Source organism: Fusarium coffeatum (genome assembly GCF_003316985.1).
Source record: "Fusarium coffeatum strain FIESC_28 chromosome Unknown BRIP53273_contig_65, whole genome shotgun sequence".
Classification (NCBI taxonomy): domain Eukaryota; kingdom Fungi; phylum Ascomycota; class Sordariomycetes; order Hypocreales; family Nectriaceae; genus Fusarium; species Fusarium coffeatum.
In genome coordinates this window covers 1-19025 of record NW_022157861.1, presented here as the reverse complement: position 1 = coordinate 19025, position 19025 = coordinate 1, and the positions used below count along the sequence as shown (strand labels likewise).

Below are 19025 nucleotides of genomic sequence, written 5' to 3'. Positions count from 1 at the left end.
TCGTGATCTGAATTGTCCATTGCCGGTATTACTATTCGTATCCTTCCATAAAAAGCATCCTGTGATAAAAAGTGAATTATGCGAGTCGTACACCAGCCTCCTTTCGCTTCTTGAGTTGCTGTTGGGCTGCCAGGCTCATACCGGCAGACTGACTTGCGTCAAACATGCTCTGTGATTCGCGTCGCCTCTCGTCCTCGATCTTCTTGAGGCGCTTCTCTGTCTTGCCCTTGCCGCTTCCCTTGCCGTGGAATTGGTGGCTGAGATGCTTGAATGCCTCCTTGCTGTCGAGGGCACGCCCATGGTCATCGGTGTACTTGAGCTCGACGTTGGGCTTGTATCCGGATGAGTACAGCTCTGCCAAGCGCTTAGACTGCTGCTGATCACGCCAGGTGTTCTGTTGGCGGGCGTATTCTTCGCGTTCGCGTTGCGACATCCTATCAAGCTTTCCACTTGCGCGATCACGCTCACGCTGGCGGCGGGCCTGGTCATCCAGTTCCTCCTCCAAGATGCGTTTCTTGGCAAGGAAGTCTTCTCGATTGCGTAGATTGTTGTGCTCTTCGTCACCTTTGGCTTCCTTCACAAGGCCGCGCTCTCTTAGCAGTGACAAAGTAGCACCCATGCCACCTCCGACAGCCTTCTCTTCCTCACCGACACCTGTCTCCTCCGTTTCCTCAATAGCTGAAGTCTGGGGGGCCTCCCCTTCAGCTGCATGAACATCATCGTCCATGGGGTGGTCCTCGTCGGGTTCTGGTGACTTTGACACAGTCTTTGGTCTTCTAGGCTTGCGCTCTTCATCGTCGCCCGGCTTGCTTAATCCGGCAACGAATTCCGAAACTTCGTCGAGGACAAGCCCTCCTTCTTGCTCTACCGTTTCTGTTCCGTTCTCGTCTTCTTTGAGAAGCTTGGCGATATCTTCAGGGCGAGTCCTCTTTCGTTTCTTCAAGGCGTTCTTTCGTTGAATTGCTAGTGTTGCTTGAAGATCATCGTCGTCCACAAAAGTATCGTCGACTGCTTTTCGTTTCTTCGCGGCCGCATCCTTTGAGTCGATATCCATGGAATCATCTGCAGGTGTGGTTTCGACAGCAAAAAGATCATCGTCATCAGTAGGCTTTTGTCTGGTGCCCTTCTTATTCTTCTTCTTCTTGGGCTTCTTGACTTTGATTTGTGAAGGATCAATGTAGTCTGAAGAGATAGGGGCATCACCTGTACGTTGAATGATTAGTGTCGAGTCGTCTGGCAAAGTGTACAGTGCTTACTTACCAACGATATCATCCAGACTGACATTCTGTCCGCTTCTTGTCTTGTCAACTGGTTTGTCCAAGATATCCGAAAGCTCCGCGATGACGCCACTTGTATCAAGCGTAAACTTTTTGGACTTCTTGCCGTCAATCTCCTCATCGTAGTGCGACAGAATACCACGTTCGCCTGACTCGTCGTCATCTAGAGGGTTGTAGCCCGGCTTCTTTTTCTTGCTGTCGAGTCTGTCGGCGAGTTTCTCCGCCTCTCGCATATCCAAGTTCTCCAGCTCGTCGCCTTCAACCTCATTCTCGTCGATAGTTGTGTCCTTAAGGGTGAGAATCTGTTCGTCACCGTCGAGGAACCCCGAGGTGTCGTGTCCAACTTTGATGCCCGCAAGGTCCTTGGAGGTATACTGAACCGCTGCTGCTGCCTCAGCCTCGGCAGCGGCGAGCTCTTCCTCTAGCTTTCTGACTTTGGCAATGTTCTTCTGTCGCTTTTTCTGGCCGATAAGCCAGTCTTTCGCGCTGAGATCACCACCTTCTTCTGCCTCTCCGAAGCCCTTGCCTTCCAGTACTGCATTGCGTTGCGCCTGTTCTCGCGCTTTTCGAACTGCTGCCGCTTTCTCTTCGCGCTTCTTCTTGGCCTTTTCGGCTTCCATCACTTTGTTGTAGTTTTCGTAGGCCTGCGCCTGGCGACTCTCGAGGGTGCTAGGCGCATCGCCATCGGCGTACATGGATTCATTTTGAGTGGAATTATCTGCTCCCGGAACGGGCAGTGGCTTCATGCCCAATGAAATACGGATTCGATTCGTCTCTTCTATCGTTGCGGCGTCCATCTTGGCGGGTATAGAATGATGATGATAACGCAAAGGTTACTTTTCGGTAGGCATCATGAGGGTGCACATACCTGCGACGAGCTCAGTGCACATACAGTCACGTGATCGTAACATATACCCATCTTTTCGATGACTGCAGCCAATCACAAGTAGGTTTGCGTCTAATAGCTACTACAGAGGCCCATGATGGCCGCAACAGAGTATCCAAAAACTCGACAATTGAAAGCATAAGAGATGAAGTAATTTGACTTTTGACATAGATACCAGTTGCTTCTTCCTGTTGACCGGTATTTCAAATACTACTTGGAAACTTGGCCATCGAAAGCATAAGAGACGAATTACTCAGAGCAGGCTTTAGACCACTTATTTCATTCTCTGATCCTGAGGCTGGTGAGCACAGACCACCTTCAGCGCGACGCGACGTGACGAGTAATTCCGCAGTGAGGCCGGCTTACATAATCCACTTTTCTGGCAGAAAAAATCGTCTATTTAAATCTTGCGATGGCCGCCCGAAATTCTTTTTTCTTTTCTCTTTAAGCAAACACGGATCTGTGCCTAGCGATCCTCTGCTCTCCGGAGTCAGGGTTGATTGCTTTGCAGCTCGATAACTTATAAGGAGCCATCAACTTGTTATGGTGTCAATTTTCCTATCGACAGGTCCAAGAGTAACAGCTCTTCAGCCGCTTCATTCGCTGCTCTTCGGGGCAGCTTGAGTGAAGGGGTTGTTGCAGCGAGACGCTATATTCCACCCCCCTTTTCCGAGGCCGTCGGCTGGTGAGGTTGGGGAAAACCATGGCCTACCTACATATCTCAATCTTGTTTAATCATGCGTGAAGTCTTTGCCTCTGTATGTCTGTAATTCCACTTGTCGCAATGTGCCTGAAGTGCTGTCGAAAACTTTTTGGCGGGTCCTCAACAGGTTGCCGAGCAACGAGTACGAATGAAGTCCTAACCTTGGTTGTCAAAATTCATATGATGCAAGGCTTGGTTGGACATGATATCTCGTGCGCATGTTTGATATTGGAGCTTCATGCTGTATGATGTCGGCCTTCAGTCCGTTTCTGGGCGAAGGTGTTCCTATCCTCCTCCAAGCTTGGGACATAGCATCATATTTCAAGATCTACGGCCCGTCTTCGGATTTGATGCCAAGATTCGACTAGATCATATAACGGCGCCTGGGGTTTCGTTCGTCGATTTACGGATACGTCAGGTCTCGTCACAAGCCTCATCCAATATTGCGACCACAGGGTAGGTCGGAGGCTTACGTGATGGGCGATGTTGTGTCAAGGTGAGATGGCATAATACAACAGCCGATAACCGAGGACAACTTGCATGCAGAGTGCACCCAGTTTCCTTGCATAAGGCTCGGATTCTACTCGGCGCTTTAAGCCACATGCACTTTATCCGCCCACTGCCGATGCATGCAGTCTGGGGATTTGGTGATAGTCTTGGATGCAATCTGGGGTTGAGGATATGGACGAACATGGCAACATGAGATAGTGTGGGGAAGAACATGTAGACTCGGCACGAACCGTAGGATTACTTTAGTCTATCTAGAGGGTCAAAGCGAAGACTGAGGTACGGATAACCAAGTTAGCTTTAGATCAAGGCTCGGCTGGCATGTGAAACAAGAAAACACCTATGCTATTGGCCTAGGAATGGATGTTTTACCAGGTACAGTAGGTGACTACATCTAGTTCCCTACAGCCTATCCGTACCTATCCGTGAGCAGCTCTCTGAAACCTCCTACCTATTGCAGGTAGTCAGAGAGGTTCTTTACCCCACATTCTTGTTTGCGTATTGGAGAACCTGGTAGTCTTAGTAGTGTTAGTGAACTGATCGTGAAATTGGAGAAGGCGTCACAAGAGCCGGTAGTCACCTGCTGCTCACGTATACCGCATACCTAGCTACCTAATTACGAAGCTCTTCACATGAAGAAATCATAATGTTTCCTTCGCAAAGACCGTTGAAACCACTTGGCTGATCCATAGGTTTGCATAGAACCAACTACAACTTCCAAGCCTCCCTAGTTGATGTGATGTCAACGACCCTCTGAACAGCAATAACAACACCACCATCATTAAACTGCATGAAGCTACTAGAAACCAACTCGGCCTCATTCTAATTATTCGGCCCTTTGAACCACACCGCACTATCCCCCAAAGGCCTACATCCGTTCTTCACGAGGGCTTCAACTTCCGCACTTCCATATTGGGCATCTAGAAATTATACCCTGTATACGATCGACACCAAAAACCTTTTGCAATAGTCTAGACGGCATGCCGGTTCTCTATAAAATCTCGACGATGGATCTCTACAATGTTGTCGATCCAGTCTCATCGCTCTCACTCAACTCTACTGCTTCCTTGATACAGCCTATCATGTATTTCGTTTCCTCCGCGCTTCTCCTCGGCTCAGTCGCCCTACAGGGCGTTCTTGGCCGACCAGCTTTACAGGAGAGACAATCTTCTCTCGACTCCTTCGTCAAGTCTGAGAGTTCGATTGCTATCGAGCAGCTCCTGTGCAATATTGGCTCTGATGGCTGTAACTCACAGGGTGTTGCTTCTGGCGTGGTTATCGCTTCTCCAGACACCGAGGACCCAGACTGTAAGTCCGAATAATCAGATTATTTCAGACCGAGGTAACCTGAAAGTCTTACTGATAAACAATAGATTTCTTCACTTGGACTAGAGATGCTGCTCTTGTCTTTAAATATGTCATAGACAGGTTCATCAACCAGTACGACGCTGGCTTGCAGAAGAAAATCCAACAGTACATTGCCTCTCAAGCCAAGTTGCAGGGAGTTTCCAACCCTTCTGGTTCTCTCTCCGACGGTTCTGGCTTAGGAGAAGCCAAGTACGAAGTTGATCTGAACCCCTTTACTGGCGGTTGGGGTGAGTATCCATACGCAAATAAAAATGCAGCCCCTTGACCCCTATGAAACATGACTAACGTTTCCATGCAAAGGTCGACCTCAACGAGACGGCCCAGCTCTTAGGGCTACTGCTATCATCACTTATGCCAACTGGTTGATCGAGAATGGCTACACTTCTACTGCCTCTGACATTATCTGGCCTGTTGTCCGCAACGATCTTAACTACGTAGCTCAATACTGGTAAGTGCAGATACCAACAACTTTCGAAACAATCTCTCATCATCAAAAGGAACCAAACTGGGTTTGACTTGTGGGAAGAGGTCAAGGGAAGTTCATTCTTCACCACCGCCTCTCAATATCGAGGTTCGTTACTACAATACATTGTCACTTTGACCCCTATACTGACCAGCATATCGTAGCCCTCATTGAAGGCGCGGCTCTGGCTAAGAAACTTGGCAAGTCAGGAGACAACTACGCCGCCGTTGCTCCCCAGGCTCTCTGCTTCTTGCAGACTTACTGGATTCCTTCCGGTAAATACGTCGACTCCAACAGTAAGTATCTTGTCCTCACCTGGCTACACAAGTTATTCATCAGATCTCCCAGTCAATGTCAATGACGGACGCACTGGCAAGGACGCCAACAGTATCCTCACTTCCATTCACAACTTCGACCCTGCTCTGAGCTGCGATGCCGCTACTTTCCAACCATGCAGTGACAAGGCTCTTGCCAACCACAAGGCCGTAACTGACTCTTTCCGCTCATGGAACATCAACAAGGGCATCTCCCAGGGAAGTGCCGTAGCTGTTGGAAGATATGTCGAAGATGTCTACTACAACGGCAACCCCTGGTATCTTGCTACTCTTGCCGCCGCCGAACAGCTCTACGATGCTCTCTATGTCTGGAAGCAGAAGGGATCCATCACTGTCAACGACGTTTCACTCTCGTTCTTCAAGGATCTTGTCTCCGGTATTTCCACTGGCACCTACGCTAGCGACTCTGCAACCTTCAAGAGCATCACCGACGCAGTTTCAAAATATGCTGATGGATATGTGAGCATCGTTCAGAAATATGTCGGCGACAACGGCGCCTTGGCAGAGCAATTCGACAAGAACAACGGACGCCCCCTTTCTGCCACTGACCTGACCTGGTCATATGCCGCTTTCCTCTCTGCTGCTGATCGCCGAGCCGGTATTGTCCCTCCTTCTTGGGCGAGTGGCGCAGCTGCTGTTCCTCAACAGTGTGGAACTAATACTGTTGTTGGCTCATACTCGCTTGCAACTGCTACATCGTTCCCAGCCTCGCAGACACCCAAGGGTGGTGTTCCATCTCCTACAGGCACCCAGCCTACCAGCTCACCTACTTCTTGTGCTGTCGCAACTTCAGTTGCTGTCACATTTGTTGAGACTGTTACCACAAACTTCGGCGAGACCATCAAGATTGTTGGCAATATTCCTGCCCTTGGTAACTGGGATACCTCCAAGGCCGTTCCTCTGAGCGCTTCTGACTATACCTCTTCTAACACTGTCTGGAAGGCCACCATTCCTCTCAAAGCAGGACAAGACATTCAGTACAAGTATATCAACGTGAAGAAGGACGGCTCTGTCACCTGGGAGAAGGACCCCAACCGCACATACACTGTTCCCAAGACTTGTGCTACAAAGGCTACCAAGTCGGATAAGTGGCAGTCCTAAGGTATGCATGCAGTACCCCTGATCCTCCATAAGCGTTACTTTTGGATGACTTTGGGTTTACAGAAAGGATTGATGGAGTTGCCAAGTTAATTCCCTTTGTCGAGTCAAGGCTGCGAAGGAATCTGATGTACCTAGACAGTAATGAATCTACTACATGAGTCGAGAATAAGAAAATCCAAGACGTCTTGAACCAACCTAGTTGAACCGTTCACTGATCAGCATCTGTTTCCGTTACAGGCTGTAAAACTTGAAAAGCATTTATGATTAAGGATTGTTTCCCATACAAATTGTGTACCTCGGTGTATGTTTGTGTCCTGAACATCATATTTGTGATAGTTATGTTGATTCTATGCCTGGCTTGATGACTTCAAAACCATAATAAGCAGAAACGCGGATATCTCAGCTTTGTCCCCCCACCCTCGACCGTATTGTGTTGCTAACATCAGAGCCTCAAGCTCTTGTTGGTGCTTATAACATTTCGTATCCTAATTTGATCCGTCTTTGCTATGCACAAGTCATTCTCATATCGGTGTTCACATCGCCCTCGGCCATTCTTTTACGCAAACTCATCATCGGCCTCCTCAATTTGGTTCTTCACACGGACCAAGATCGTCGTCTTCCACTTATCCAACTTGCTAATCTGGTCGAATTGGTACAATCTGTCGGTGAACTGGTCTTGACTCTTGGCCTCGATAGCCTCGCACAAGTCACATAGGAGCTGGTGCTCTCGTTGGGCGCCGAATGATGGGTCCATATCGCGGTACTTCTCGAGGGCACGCTGGGCAGCGACAAGATCGCCACTGGCGAGGTGACAGATGCCTGCCTTGAGAAGGTAGTCCTTGACGCTGTACTTCATGAGGTTGTTGTTGATTGATTGCTCAGCCACCTTCTCGTACTTCTCGATGGCCTTGTAGTAGTCGCCCTCAAGGGCAGCCACGTCGGCGACCTTCAACCACAGCTTGTTGGCAAGACTATTTTTTTTGGGTCAGTTTCATGAACGAGCAAAAGCACAGTATTCGACTTACGCAGCTGCGTTATCGCCCTCGTACCAAGTGGCAGCGAGTTCGTAGCTTTCAACCGCGCTCTTCGCATCGCCAAGATCCACCTCGTACAGCTCACCAAGGTTCTCCTTGTGAGAAGCTGCGCGGCGGAAGTTACCCTTTGCGCAGTATCGATCCACAGCAATGTTCAAGCATCGCGCGGCAGCCTGAGGATCGTCCTTGCGGTAGGCCTTGAAGGCGTCGACGAGAGTGTTGGCAGCATCATCGGGCTCCTTGAGCTTATCGGTCTGAACTTGCGCGGCCTGTTCGAAAGCCTTTCCGGCCTCGAGGTCTACAATCGCATAGTGTCAGCTGTTGTTTCAGAGAGGATGCTAAGACAAAGCGGTAAAGGCATACTCTGTTGTTGCATCTTGAAGGCATTGGCGGCCTGGGTGAAGAGATCGGCAGCTTCTTGGTACTTGTCCTCTCGTCCACCAAAGAAGCTGAAGCCGCCACCGGCGCTTTGAAGCTGCTTTTGAGCCTGGAAGTTACGATGCGTCAGCACAAGATTGATTGTCGCTAATGGCCATGACCAAGATCAAGGCGGGGGAGGGGTTGCGGAACCTTCTGGAGGAGAGCTCGAGGGTCTTGCGCCATGATTGTGAGGTTTCGTGTAAGGGGGTATCAAGTAAAAGTTGGAATGAAAAACAGAAGGAGAAAAAGAGCCACGTTGAAGTTATCAAGAGCTGACTGATGGTTGTAAGTAAAGATGTCGACTGGTGTTGCGGCGTGGTTGGCGGCTGAGCTATGACGACGGGGTCGCCTGAGCCACAGTTTAGCGGGTCCTAGGTTGCTGTAACACATTCTGTCAGATAGCGTCCCGCTACGGGCAATTCGAGATTGAAGATTCCATGATGGGCGATATCTCAAATTGATTATTGAATAAGTTGACGATCAACCACCACACGCAGAGATCACCCCTCGAGCATATACGAAATAAAAACAACACAAACTTAAGAAAGCCAGTTATAATGTCAATTTGTACCCATTGTCGTCTCGCCCTCCGGCGCAGCACCGCTATAAACTCAGCTAAAGGCACGACAACTCGATCAATCACCACCAAACCATCAACAGCCGCCTCGATCCTCGAGAAGCCTACCTGGTCCGTTCGCAGTCTTCTCCCCTCCTCGCCATCTTCAGCACCAGTAGAAAAGATCACGCCTTCACAACTTCACCATCTCCTCCGCCTCTCAGCCCTACCAATCCCCACCTCACCAGCCGATGAGGAAGCCATGATCAACACTCTCCAAAGCCAGCTGCAATTCGTCCGGGCCGTGCAGAAGGTCGACACAACGGGTGTTGAGCCTTTAAGGGCGATTCGAGATGAGACACCAGAAGCCCGACAGGAGGTGACAATCGGGCTTGCAGATCTAAAAGAGGCGTTGGGCAAGGAAGTTCGCATAGGCCATTATCAACGGGCGAGGAGAGTGAGAGAAAAGGTCGAACCCGATGCGGAAAAGTGGGATGCTCTGAGTACAGCGAGCAAGACAGCAGGAAGATACTTTGTGGTTGAAAGCGGAAAGAAGGAGATTGAAGGTGCAGAGTAATGAAGACTTTCAGCATCAAGCAAGCCAAAAAAAAAAAATTAAAAAAAAAAAATGAATAGGAAATGTGAATGATAAGCCTTTATATAAAACATGGCCACAGACCTTGCATGCTGACCCATGCGCTTCTTGACCACACTCTCTTGTATCTTCGCGAGAGCATTCTAACCATCTAATACTTCATTCATAGATCTATTCTCATCTCGTCATGATTCGTGCTCATAGTGCTGTATCCTTCTTATTCGACGATCCGCCACCCTCGTTACTCTATGACTTGGTTTCTGACGGCCCATCCTTCGGTTTCGGCTTAGGAACTTTCTCGTATGCATTCGGACTTGGTGCTCTCTTCTCTTTTCCCTTCCCATTTCTGCGACCTCGTCCATGGTTATGTCCGTGTCCATGTCCGCAACTCTGGCGCTTACCGCCTGCTGGTTGTGCGCCGTCGCGATCAGAGTCGGAATCGGAGTCGGAATCTGAAGATGATTCGTCGCTGGACTCATCAACCGCCTTGGGTTTATGGTAAATACAGCACACTATTGTATATGTATTAGCATGTGATCATTGCGAGCCATGATCCATATCGCTCACCCTTTGAACTCTTACGTCCGAGACCTTCGTTGTCTACTACATCCTCTGCCCACTGCACAGATCGTCCATTGGAAGTATGCGCACCGCGAAGTCGCAAAATCTGGGGGGCCTGTTCTCTCGTATCTGGCGTTTGTGATGGTGTTTCAGTTTGTGTTTGTGAGGGCGCTGGTGCGCTTCGTTGTTGCTGTCGTTGCGACATGATTCCGATCGCTTCTGGTAGTTGCGCTGGGATTTTATTTGGTGGTTGTTGGAAGCAGAAATCTAGGAAGAGAAGATAGGAAAAGTTCTGCAGAAGGGGTGGTTGCGGTTATCATGCGTTTGTTGACAGAAACGTCTGGCAAATAGTAGGAATGAATTGTAATCGGGTTTTAGTGATCATCGATGGAGGGGCGCGAAGAAAAATCCGGGGTTGATTCGCCCCACGTCATCGCGTGTCAATTGGATGATCTTTAATGACTTACACATGCATTACTGGGCGCCAAGTAACGGAAACTGTAACTTCTTCCCGTAAAAGATATTGATATTCTTTTTAATTCTATTGTACAAGATTTTGGTACATTCTATACTTTTAGATGGTATACAAGTGGCATGATATACAGCGTCAAATCTTACACTCATTCATCATACAGCTTAACTCGTAGCAGTAATCAACTCGCTGTTGCTCTCTTCTCAGCTTTCACCTTCTTTTTGGCACCCTTCATACTCCTTCGAGGTCGACTCTTCTTATGCTCCGCCAACACGCGTGGCTTGTTGTTCAACCAACCGTTAATAGGTCGACGAGAGCCGATAAATCGACCTTCAGGACTGAAGACGTCGACTGCTGGCCACCCAGGATCAACTGGGGGCTCAGGTTCCTTCCGCTTTGGCTGCACGACAGGTGCTGTATCTCTTCGTTGAGCCTTCATTGCGCTAAAAGGATCCGAGGTATCGATTTCCTTCTGTCGAACATATTCATTGTCTCGGGCCTGCTGGTGTTGGTCGAACATTTTCAAAGCGACCTCATGAGCACGGACTTGTGCGACGAGCTCGACGTAACCCACACCTTCAATGAGAATATCTGTTGATAGCACTCGGAAGGGTAGTCTGTCAACGTTCAGACCGACAGCGTTCTTCCTTGTGAGAGGACCGGCTCTCTTCTTCGTGACATCATAAGACAATTTGAATGTTCCAGCATGCTTCATCTTGTCTCCAATACCAGGCAGCATGATACTCGGCACGCCAATAGACTCTCTTGTCTGCTCCTGAAAAGCAACGGCTTTCTCGGTTTGAGTAAGATGCTCGTCCAAGGGTGTGAAATTGTAAGCGAGAAATACCAAGTTGGGGTTTTTGGGTGTGATGCGAATGAGACCGCCACCAAGAATGAGCGACTTGCCAGGCGTCATCGAGATCTGCTCAGGCACAACGCGCTTCTTCATGATTGTCGATTGACGGGACTCCTCCTTCACAAATAAATCCAAGTCACTGCGTGCCAGACCGGGAAGATCGATCAACTCGCCCTTTCCATTTCCAAATGGGACTCGAATAGGGGAAGCTGTTGTGCCTGGTAGCGAGGACACCAGAGGCATGTCGGGATAGTTCTGGGCTGGCTGAGGGGGCGGTAATAAATCTCCAACGTCCAAGTCCTCCTCTTGAGCTGGTTTGGCGGCAATTGATTCTGCACTCAGGACTTGTCGAGGATATGTTGACACCGATGCTCGTTCAGCACCGTTCACTGGTCCCATTCTACCTTTGGGATACACCGCTTCGAATAGTTGACTTTTGCCTACATTGACCTTACCAACCATCCAGCCCGCACCTCCCCGTTGCCAAATATCTTCTCTGACCTCCTTGCACCACCAGGAACGCTTTGCGCTAACACATCGGACATTGCCCAGTCGGACTCTGTTTCCCAAACGTCCCAGAGCATCTCGCAACACTTCACGCAAGTATGGCATCATCGAGTCCACAATTTCTTTGGTAGGTCCCAACAGATCACCGCGGGTGATAATAAAGCTGAGTTCCGTCTTGCGATCGTGCTGGAATTTGGCGGCCCGAGATCGTCGATTGCGGGTTCTGATTGGGATATCGCCCAGCAAAACATTAAGTCGAGGGATGAGCGACATTGGGAAATCGGCAGCATCGATAACGTGGTATATGTGATTGTATTTATGTGGTGACTCTTCGATTGTTTCGCGCAGCGACTCGACAGTAGGGTGATACATGGTGACCTTTGCCGTGTCGCTCGTTGTGCTGTAATGCTGCAAGTTATGGCATCGATCGCAAACGGGTTGTTTCTCTGAGGGGGGTGCCTCTGTTGTTATGTTAGCTCCGATAGCCACGTTATCTGTGATCAGTTCCAAGTACATACTGGGAGCGGCAATGCCCTGTCTCTCGGCCCCAGAGATCAACAGAGAAGGGTCCATTCCAAGAGCCTCCAATTGGCTCTTATCCAAGTTCTTGAGAACATCATCAACAACTTCATCCTCCTGTGTCGTTGTTTGCCGATGCTCATAAACCTGTGGGTTCAACCATTTCTTCACTCTTTTGCTCTCTGGGTCAAAGTAACCCAGTAATTGGGGATCGCTCGTTTGTGTGAAGGCGCCACATCCAGTACAATTCAACGGCAACTTTCTCTGTGGAACTTCGGGATCAAAAAGAGAAGGCGTTCCAGGCGTTTCGGTATGCGCATCTTGAGAGGTTGTCGTTTCGGTATGATTAAATCGTCGAGTATGGATCGGGGTTCGTAAAGGCGTCGCTCTTGGCGTTCTAGAAATTCGACTTGACGCTCCAACAGTAGGACATAGAAATAAGGGAACGCTAGATGAAGCAGAAGCTTCCCCAATACTGAGCGCCCGATTCAGCCATCGACCTGACAATGCGCGATGCATTGCGTTCCTCCTCTGTGAAATTCGAGTGCCGAGTTATCGCAACTAAAAAAGTTGACTTACACAGATTATCCCAGAAATTTCCTAGGAAATGATTGCGGCTTTGCCATGTAAAGCGGCATGTCAAAAGTGGATCCACTGTGTCCCTCCGGGTCAACGCTCGGCCCGCTACTTTCAATGCTCGCAGGGGTCTGTATGATTTTCTGGGCCTAGAGACGTCGACTTTTCGAGGCATTGCGACCACTGAACTGGTTCGATTTAGAGACACCTGCGTAACACCTTTACCGATCAAGGGTTTGCGCAGTTCAAGATGAGGTCTCTCGGCGAGCGTTACAACAAGCTTCATAGGGTAAGTCAATTCGTCGATAACGAATCCCAAGGTCATGGCTAACAACTTGTATAGAAGGTAGATATATCCTCCGCAATCGACGACTTACGATCCAATGCTCACGATACGAACAGCTTGTTTCCTTAAAAGTTGGCCCTGGTGCGGCAATTCTCCCCCCGGAGGTGACCAGAATACATATGGACTTTGCCACGAGTTTCAAGAATGGTCACATGGGTGCCAAGTTCGTCACCATGTATTGCACTTAGCTACACATCAACTGATATGTCGAGATAGAAAGTTCTGGCGCGAGAACCTCCCCCGACTAAAGTACCACAACCCCGCGGTCCCCATGATCGTCAACCGACACAACCAAAATCAGAAGAAGCCCACACTCTCCATCTACCTCCGAAAGCCCGACGCCTCTACTCCCGCACCAGAAACCCGTTCTCAGCCCGCCTCATCACGCAGCAACCTGTCCAAGGCGACACCTCCAGATGCCGACGAAAAGATCATTACAGTCGACATGACCGAGAAGCACTCATCCCATATCCTTGAGTTCGTGCTTGCCGAGACTCGCGCAGTTCCTCTCAAGCCTACGAAGGAGGAGATCCGCGAGTTGCAGGAGATTGATGCCATGGCTAGACAGGCCGAGGTCGACCGCGCACGCATGAGAGGCTTGCGGGAAGAGAAGCAGCGCGAGGAGGATATGTTGAAGCGAGCTCGGGCTGCTGGTGGTGTTGTGGAGGAGGAAGATTCGTAGATGTTCCCTCTGGCAAGAGTGAGGAACGATGCTGTACAATAAATGTGTATGACTTTATGCCACATGAACTGGCAGGTGTACTACTTGGAAATATCAAAAAGTTTACCAGTAATTTCGCTCAAAGCCTCATTTGTTCATTCTTATTATGAGATTCTACACGATTTCAACGAAATGTCTTTAAGTATAATTTACATTATAGTGGTGCTAATACCGCCATGATTTCAAGGACCTGTCCTCGAGTATGTCGAACAACTTCGGTTTCTAGTTCAGGACCTCCGTTTTGTAGATCTATATTCTCAAAACCCCTGAAACTGTTGTCAAACTCCATATATGATGAATGATTTGAACGCCCTTTTCATGATGTCGTCAAGCCTATCGTTTACTTTATCCCAAAGCCCTCACTCTCGCGAACAGCAGTCCATAACATCTCCTCCAATCTTTCTTTGGATGCGTACCGTGAAAGAGATAGCATATTGAAACATGTTCGGGCAATAGGAAACCTGCCTTCGTCCTCACCAAGACAAGATATTTTGATTGGTAGTACAGCAGCGCCCATGGCAGGGATTCGATCACTGCCGGTGATGAATAATAGAAGTTTGCGCTGATCTTGAGACGTAGCTTCTTGGAATGTCTCCCAGAACCAGTCAACAACTGGCTCGGAGCCATCTGGATTTTTGTTCCCCCAATTATCATATTCGGCCACACCCCTGAGCGAGTTGATATCGAGTGCTTCGTCCGAGCCCCGTACAAGGAGTTCGATCTCTTCTGGCCGGAACAGAGACAAGGCATTGCCTCCGCATACAGTATAAAAGCCTCGTTTGAAAGGCTCAAATTGTCTTGTCACGGACACGTCGATTACGTGCCGCACATAAAGGTCCACATACTCTCGACGATTGCTATTTGTGACAGGAATTCGTTCACCCCCAGGACGGAGGGGAACTTGGACCTGGATACCGTATTTATCCATGTCAATAACAAAGTCAAGGCAGAAAGTCTCTTCCACATTTCCCTCGTATTCAAGTAACTGCCGTAATCCTCGAGCCAGCCGAGGTCGGTATTCGGCAAGGTCTTCCAGCGAGTAACGCATTGGAGGTTTCGGATGAGCTGAAGCTCCAGTCCCATGGGTGGGAGCAGAAGCAATGAGCTTGCGGAACGCAAAAGGAGGTAGGGCCACATCGAGGATTGTCGAGTTGTAGATGGCAAGTCCCATCACGACGCCAACCAAAAAGAATTGATCCGAGGTTTCGAAGGAGTTCGGGTTAAAGTAGCAATACTGCGAGTCCTCATCGTAAAGGAATAACCCTATCAAACGTCAACTCGAGTTATAGATAGTGAAGTTGCTGCACTTACCATGATCGGGGTTAAAGACCTCTCTGACAAGAAGCAGAAACCATTCTTTCCGTAGACCACCTGCGTCCACGCCCTCTTCACCACTGAAAGTAATACGGAGGCCCTTTTTGATGTCCTCGCTACCACTTCCAATAACCTCACTGACAGCCTTGAGACTGTCATCAACGAGGCAGTCACGACGAACATTCAATTCTAAGAATTGGTTGATAGCCTTCCGACTCATGATACTATCAAAGAAGGCATCTCTCGCTTTACTCTGCATCTGGCGACGGGCATCATGCTCCAGGATACGATTTTTCGCCCAGATACTCAAAAGGAACGGATACTGGCAGAATGTGAATTTGCTCTTGCGGGACTCCCAATTCTCGAAGTCCGCCACTAGATCGGTATAGTCAATCATTGAGTTGTAGAAGTCAGTTGTTGGAAGTATCTGCCCGTGATGATGTGCGCCAGAACGTCCTTCACCAGACTTCGAATGAGCTGAGGGTACCTCTTCATTTCTTCTGCCGTGTAGCAAGTTGTTGGCGGCAAAAAGGAGTGCCAAAACTCTAGAAGAAGCTCTGATTTGCCAGTCTTCACCATACATGATTTTCTTTTCAGGCTCTTTGGCCTTCTTTGATGAGGTTGAACGGTTAATTTCGTCGTAAAGATAGGCCCCGGAGCGACCTTCTTGCATTTGAGGTATCAATCCCGCGGTGATGTCTACTTTGACCTCTTGCTTTTTCCCACTTTGTCGTATCATGCGGTAGGTTAGAAAGCCGGATGCAATCTCCTTCGTTCTGATAAATCGAGAAGGATGATGTCTAGCGAACCAGGTGATCAACTGATTATGGCATTCAGGCGAGGAATTTGATATGAGTCCCACTATACGCTTGATGATTCCAGAATGCTGTCCAGATAAGAGACCAGTTTCAGGGGCACTCGTCTTTCTTGGTCGGGAGAAATCGGCCCAGGAAGGTGAGTTGTTCTCTGGTTGTAGGATCCCATAGAAAAGGGGTTCGTTCTCGTGTAAGAGAGGATTTTCCAGGACTATGAGGAGAAATCGCAAATCTGCCGGGTCTTTCAGGGGTCTCCCGGGCCGTTTTAGAAGCATCTCTGTTGCCTTGAGCAGAACTCGGCGAGCATGTTCTTGTCCCTGTAATAATTCTCGCTCTATCGATTGCAATTCACGCTGTGGAGGTGTCTGAAAGTTCTGGTCGCGACAGAGGTCTTCATACACTGCAAACCAACCCTTGGCAGGATTCACAGTACTCGTGTAGAATGTCATCAAGTCGTTCCAATTCATTTGTGGCGTTTTTGTGCTGACTGGTGTGTTAGAAAAACTCCGATCGGTTCGGTGTGCAGAAGGTCGTCGGGGTCGTGATTCTTCTTGGTTTCCCATCCACCAAGTTCCATTCTCAGCGAAATCCCCAAGTAGTAGCATTTTTGGATCAAGATCAAACGTGCTGTCTTCAACTGGCGGGGCCGTCCGCGCCTGTCGTTGCTCGCGAAGGGCATGGTTTTCTGAGGGCGCCCGGCGGTGCCCTCGCTGCTCCCGTGGGTCATCGGACGGCATTGGCTTGCGACGAGTCGCTTCGCTAACATGCCTTGCTGCAGGACGAGGGTGCGTTGAGAATGAAGAATTGATACATTCGAACGAACCAAAACAGGCAACCATATAATCTTCTAGAGCCTTGAAAATCCTTTTCGGGTCACTCTCGGGCGTGTCTGGAGAAGGTTTCCTTGCCTCTCTGGGCGCATTGTCTTGTAGTATCTTCTGCACTGGTGGCCTTTCCGTATAAGATGAGGAATATGAGCGAGGCATTGGCGAAGAATTTGTCCGCACATTGTTCGCCCGCAAAGTTGGTTCCTCGTCAAATGTATAACGGGACACTTGTATGGCAGGTGATTTTTTGGAAGGTGTTGCATCCTTCCTTGAATCTATCGGCGCAAGACTGCGACCAGCCGCTTGCATCCGGCTGCTAAATGACAATTTGCTCTGCACGGGAGGCTCAGGTGGCGGCTCGGTAGGAGGCTTCGGGATTGGATGCAGCTTTTTGTTTAGGTAGGACTGTATCGACTGATGGACCAGTCGCTTTGTTTGTTCGATAGAGATATGCGCAACTATGGCTATTAGCATTGATCTTACACTCTTTCCCACATGGCCTACTTCTTGGTGGACTGGGCTGAGAAGGCCCATTGTTTGCGTCCCTGCGCGCCTTGGAAATATCATGGTCTGCGCTCAAGGGCTCTAGATCATTGACCGTAGTACAAATGGTGCATTTGAAGACCTTGAGCTCCCTTGGCCAGCGCACCAGCGATCCGCATGTCATACAATTCCCCGTCGCAAAATCCTTGTTTCCTGCAGGGCCATTTCCGTTCTGCGAAGGGTTTCGAACATGCGTCTTGGGCGCTTGTCGAGGCATTACTGCATCATCGTCTGCAAAGCCCAGGTCGGGCGGTGGTGCGCCGACCGAGTTTTGCCTCTTTTTCTTGCTGCTGAAAAGAGAAGGGAAGGGCTGGCTCATAGAGCGCGTGTGTGGAGGTCGTTGAGGCTTGGAGGAAGAAGGCCTCGAGGGATGCAAGTCGGACTCGTCGGAACTTGAATCGGCGTTGGTATTAGAGAAGGAGAGCTCGAAGCGGTTGCCGTTACCGGTAGTAGCCTGTAGATTATTCGAGTAAAGTGCAGGCAGTGTCGTTGGCGTATGTAAAGCAGTATTGTGAATTCGGGTGATGAGGTCACTGTTAGAGTTGCTGCTGTTGTTGGGCTGGGACCCACGGCGACTCAACCAGGGAGCCATTTCTAGGGAAGTTGCTACTGCAATTACAGTAACGAAATGATTGACTGGGTTGGACAGGGAGAGGAGAAGGGGCACCTAATGAGATGATTGCCTCGGGGCTTTGAATAAGTAGGTACCTTAGATAAAAGCAATTACTTTAGAAGAATAAGGATGAGAGTTCTGAAAGAAGGAATAGAATGGTTCAGAGTCAAAAATGGACTTTTCTAACAAAGCATGATTAACATGTTCCAAAGTCGGGATGTTCCAGGTTGGCGTTGACACGAGCTCAGCTCAGGTCAATTCAGCCCAGATCAGCTCAGCCCAATTCAATTCAAGAATTTCGGCCAAACAAAATGAATCATGCTTTGTTCTAAGGGGAGAAGAAATAATAAAAACAATTGCAACCGGTTACCGAGTGAGCCGTGGAACAATGACAGCCGATGATGAGTGCAGCCAAAGCCTGTGGCTACGGTTGGTGAAACAATACAAGCCCAGTTCATACAAAAATGCATCTACCTAGGCATACTGTATAGTATACGGTACTGCATATCCGAACATACTTGGGTAGGTAGGCAGTTAATAATTGATTAGAATTAAATGAAATAAACTCAACGCGCGGCCACCGGAACTCGGGTCCCCCGATCATCTTGGCCCAATTTGTTCCTGACGAATTCATCCAAACCCTTACCTTTAGCCTTAGCATTCTGCCCTTTCCCCACGGGTGTAGAAACTCCAATCGATTGTCGTATTTAAACGCCGAGCAACAGGGGTTTTCTCTCAAAGACCTGACGGATACGGATGATAACAGTGCATCAGAGGAGACGTGGAGTTTCAAGCAGCCACTTAGGAATGGAAAGGACGAAAAAAGAGACTCAGTTGTTTATCAAGTCTTCTCTTACCGCAATCGGAAACGCGATTCACCTGCATTTCTCAGGTCTTTTTGGACCTCGTATTGGCGTGGTTGGGTTTCTGGTTTGTTTTATTATTAGCCCCATCCAATGATCGTGAGGCTAATCGCCGCATCTGGAGTTGGATCCTTTTCAATGTTGTATCAGGTATCAGGTCTTGCCTGACTCTCTCATCAAACCTGGCTCTAAGCTATTCCTTGGTCTTATCTCGCCCATCTATAGCCTGAATCTTTGTTAAAAAAAA

At 49.0% G+C, this 19025-nt stretch overlaps 8 protein-coding genes across 8 annotated transcripts; 3 read left to right on the top strand and 5 right to left on the bottom strand.

The window, feature by feature from the left end:
• Positions 1-76: 76 nt before the first annotated feature.
• On the bottom strand, positions 77-2074 carry FIESC28_03019 (uncharacterized protein; the record flags this gene model as incomplete). Its single annotated transcript, XM_031157168.1, has 2 exons — positions 77-1203; positions 1261-2074. The coding sequence occupies 2 exons, from the start codon at positions 2072-2074 to the stop codon at positions 77-79; spliced, it is 1941 nt and encodes a 646-aa protein (XP_031018710.1).
• Positions 2075-4380: 2306 nt separating this feature from the next.
• Positions 4381-6640, top strand: FIESC28_03018 (uncharacterized protein; the record flags this gene model as incomplete). Its single annotated transcript, XM_031157167.1, has 6 exons — positions 4381-4681; positions 4747-4968; positions 5042-5189; positions 5239-5312; positions 5369-5500; positions 5553-6640. 6 exons carry the CDS (start codon positions 4381-4383, stop codon positions 6638-6640), a joined length of 1965 nt encoding a protein of 654 aa, XP_031018709.1.
• A 556-nt stretch (positions 6641-7196) lies between these two features.
• Positions 7197-8277, bottom strand: FIESC28_03017 (uncharacterized protein; the record flags this gene model as incomplete). The annotated part of the gene is made up of 4 exons (XM_031157166.1): positions 7197-7611; positions 7666-7972; positions 8038-8161; positions 8245-8277. The coding sequence occupies 4 exons, from the start codon at positions 8275-8277 to the stop codon at positions 7197-7199; spliced, it is 879 nt and encodes a 292-aa protein (XP_031018708.1).
• Positions 8278-8651: 374 nt separating this feature from the next.
• On the top strand, positions 8652-9227 carry FIESC28_03016 (uncharacterized protein; the record flags this gene model as incomplete). The annotated part of the gene is made up of 1 exon (XM_031157165.1): positions 8652-9227. The coding sequence occupies one exon, from the start codon at positions 8652-8654 to the stop codon at positions 9225-9227; it is 576 nt and encodes a 191-aa protein (XP_031018707.1).
• Positions 9228-9491: 264 nt separating this feature from the next.
• FIESC28_03015 (uncharacterized protein) lies at positions 9492-10011 on the bottom strand (the record flags this gene model as incomplete). The annotated part of the gene is made up of 2 exons (XM_031157164.1): positions 9492-9757; positions 9828-10011. 2 exons carry the CDS (start codon positions 10009-10011, stop codon positions 9492-9494), a joined length of 450 nt encoding a protein of 149 aa, XP_031018706.1.
• A 448-nt stretch (positions 10012-10459) lies between these two features.
• On the bottom strand, positions 10460-12911 carry FIESC28_03014 (uncharacterized protein; the record flags this gene model as incomplete). Its single annotated transcript, XM_031157163.1, has 3 exons — positions 10460-12102; positions 12160-12480; positions 12740-12911. 3 exons carry the CDS (start codon positions 12909-12911, stop codon positions 10460-10462), a joined length of 2136 nt encoding a protein of 711 aa, XP_031018705.1.
• A 75-nt stretch (positions 12912-12986) lies between these two features.
• On the top strand, positions 12987-13764 carry FIESC28_03013 (uncharacterized protein; the record flags this gene model as incomplete). The annotated part of the gene is made up of 4 exons (XM_031157162.1): positions 12987-13025; positions 13080-13082; positions 13139-13245; positions 13299-13764. The coding sequence occupies 4 exons, from the start codon at positions 12987-12989 to the stop codon at positions 13762-13764; spliced, it is 615 nt and encodes a 204-aa protein (XP_031018704.1).
• A 379-nt stretch (positions 13765-14143) lies between these two features.
• Positions 14144-17894, bottom strand: FIESC28_03012 (uncharacterized protein; the record flags this gene model as incomplete). Its single annotated transcript, XM_031157161.1, has 3 exons — positions 14144-15066; positions 15115-17217; positions 17264-17894. 3 exons carry the CDS (start codon positions 17892-17894, stop codon positions 14144-14146), a joined length of 3657 nt encoding a protein of 1218 aa, XP_031018703.1.
• Positions 17895-19025: the final 1131 nt, after the last annotated feature.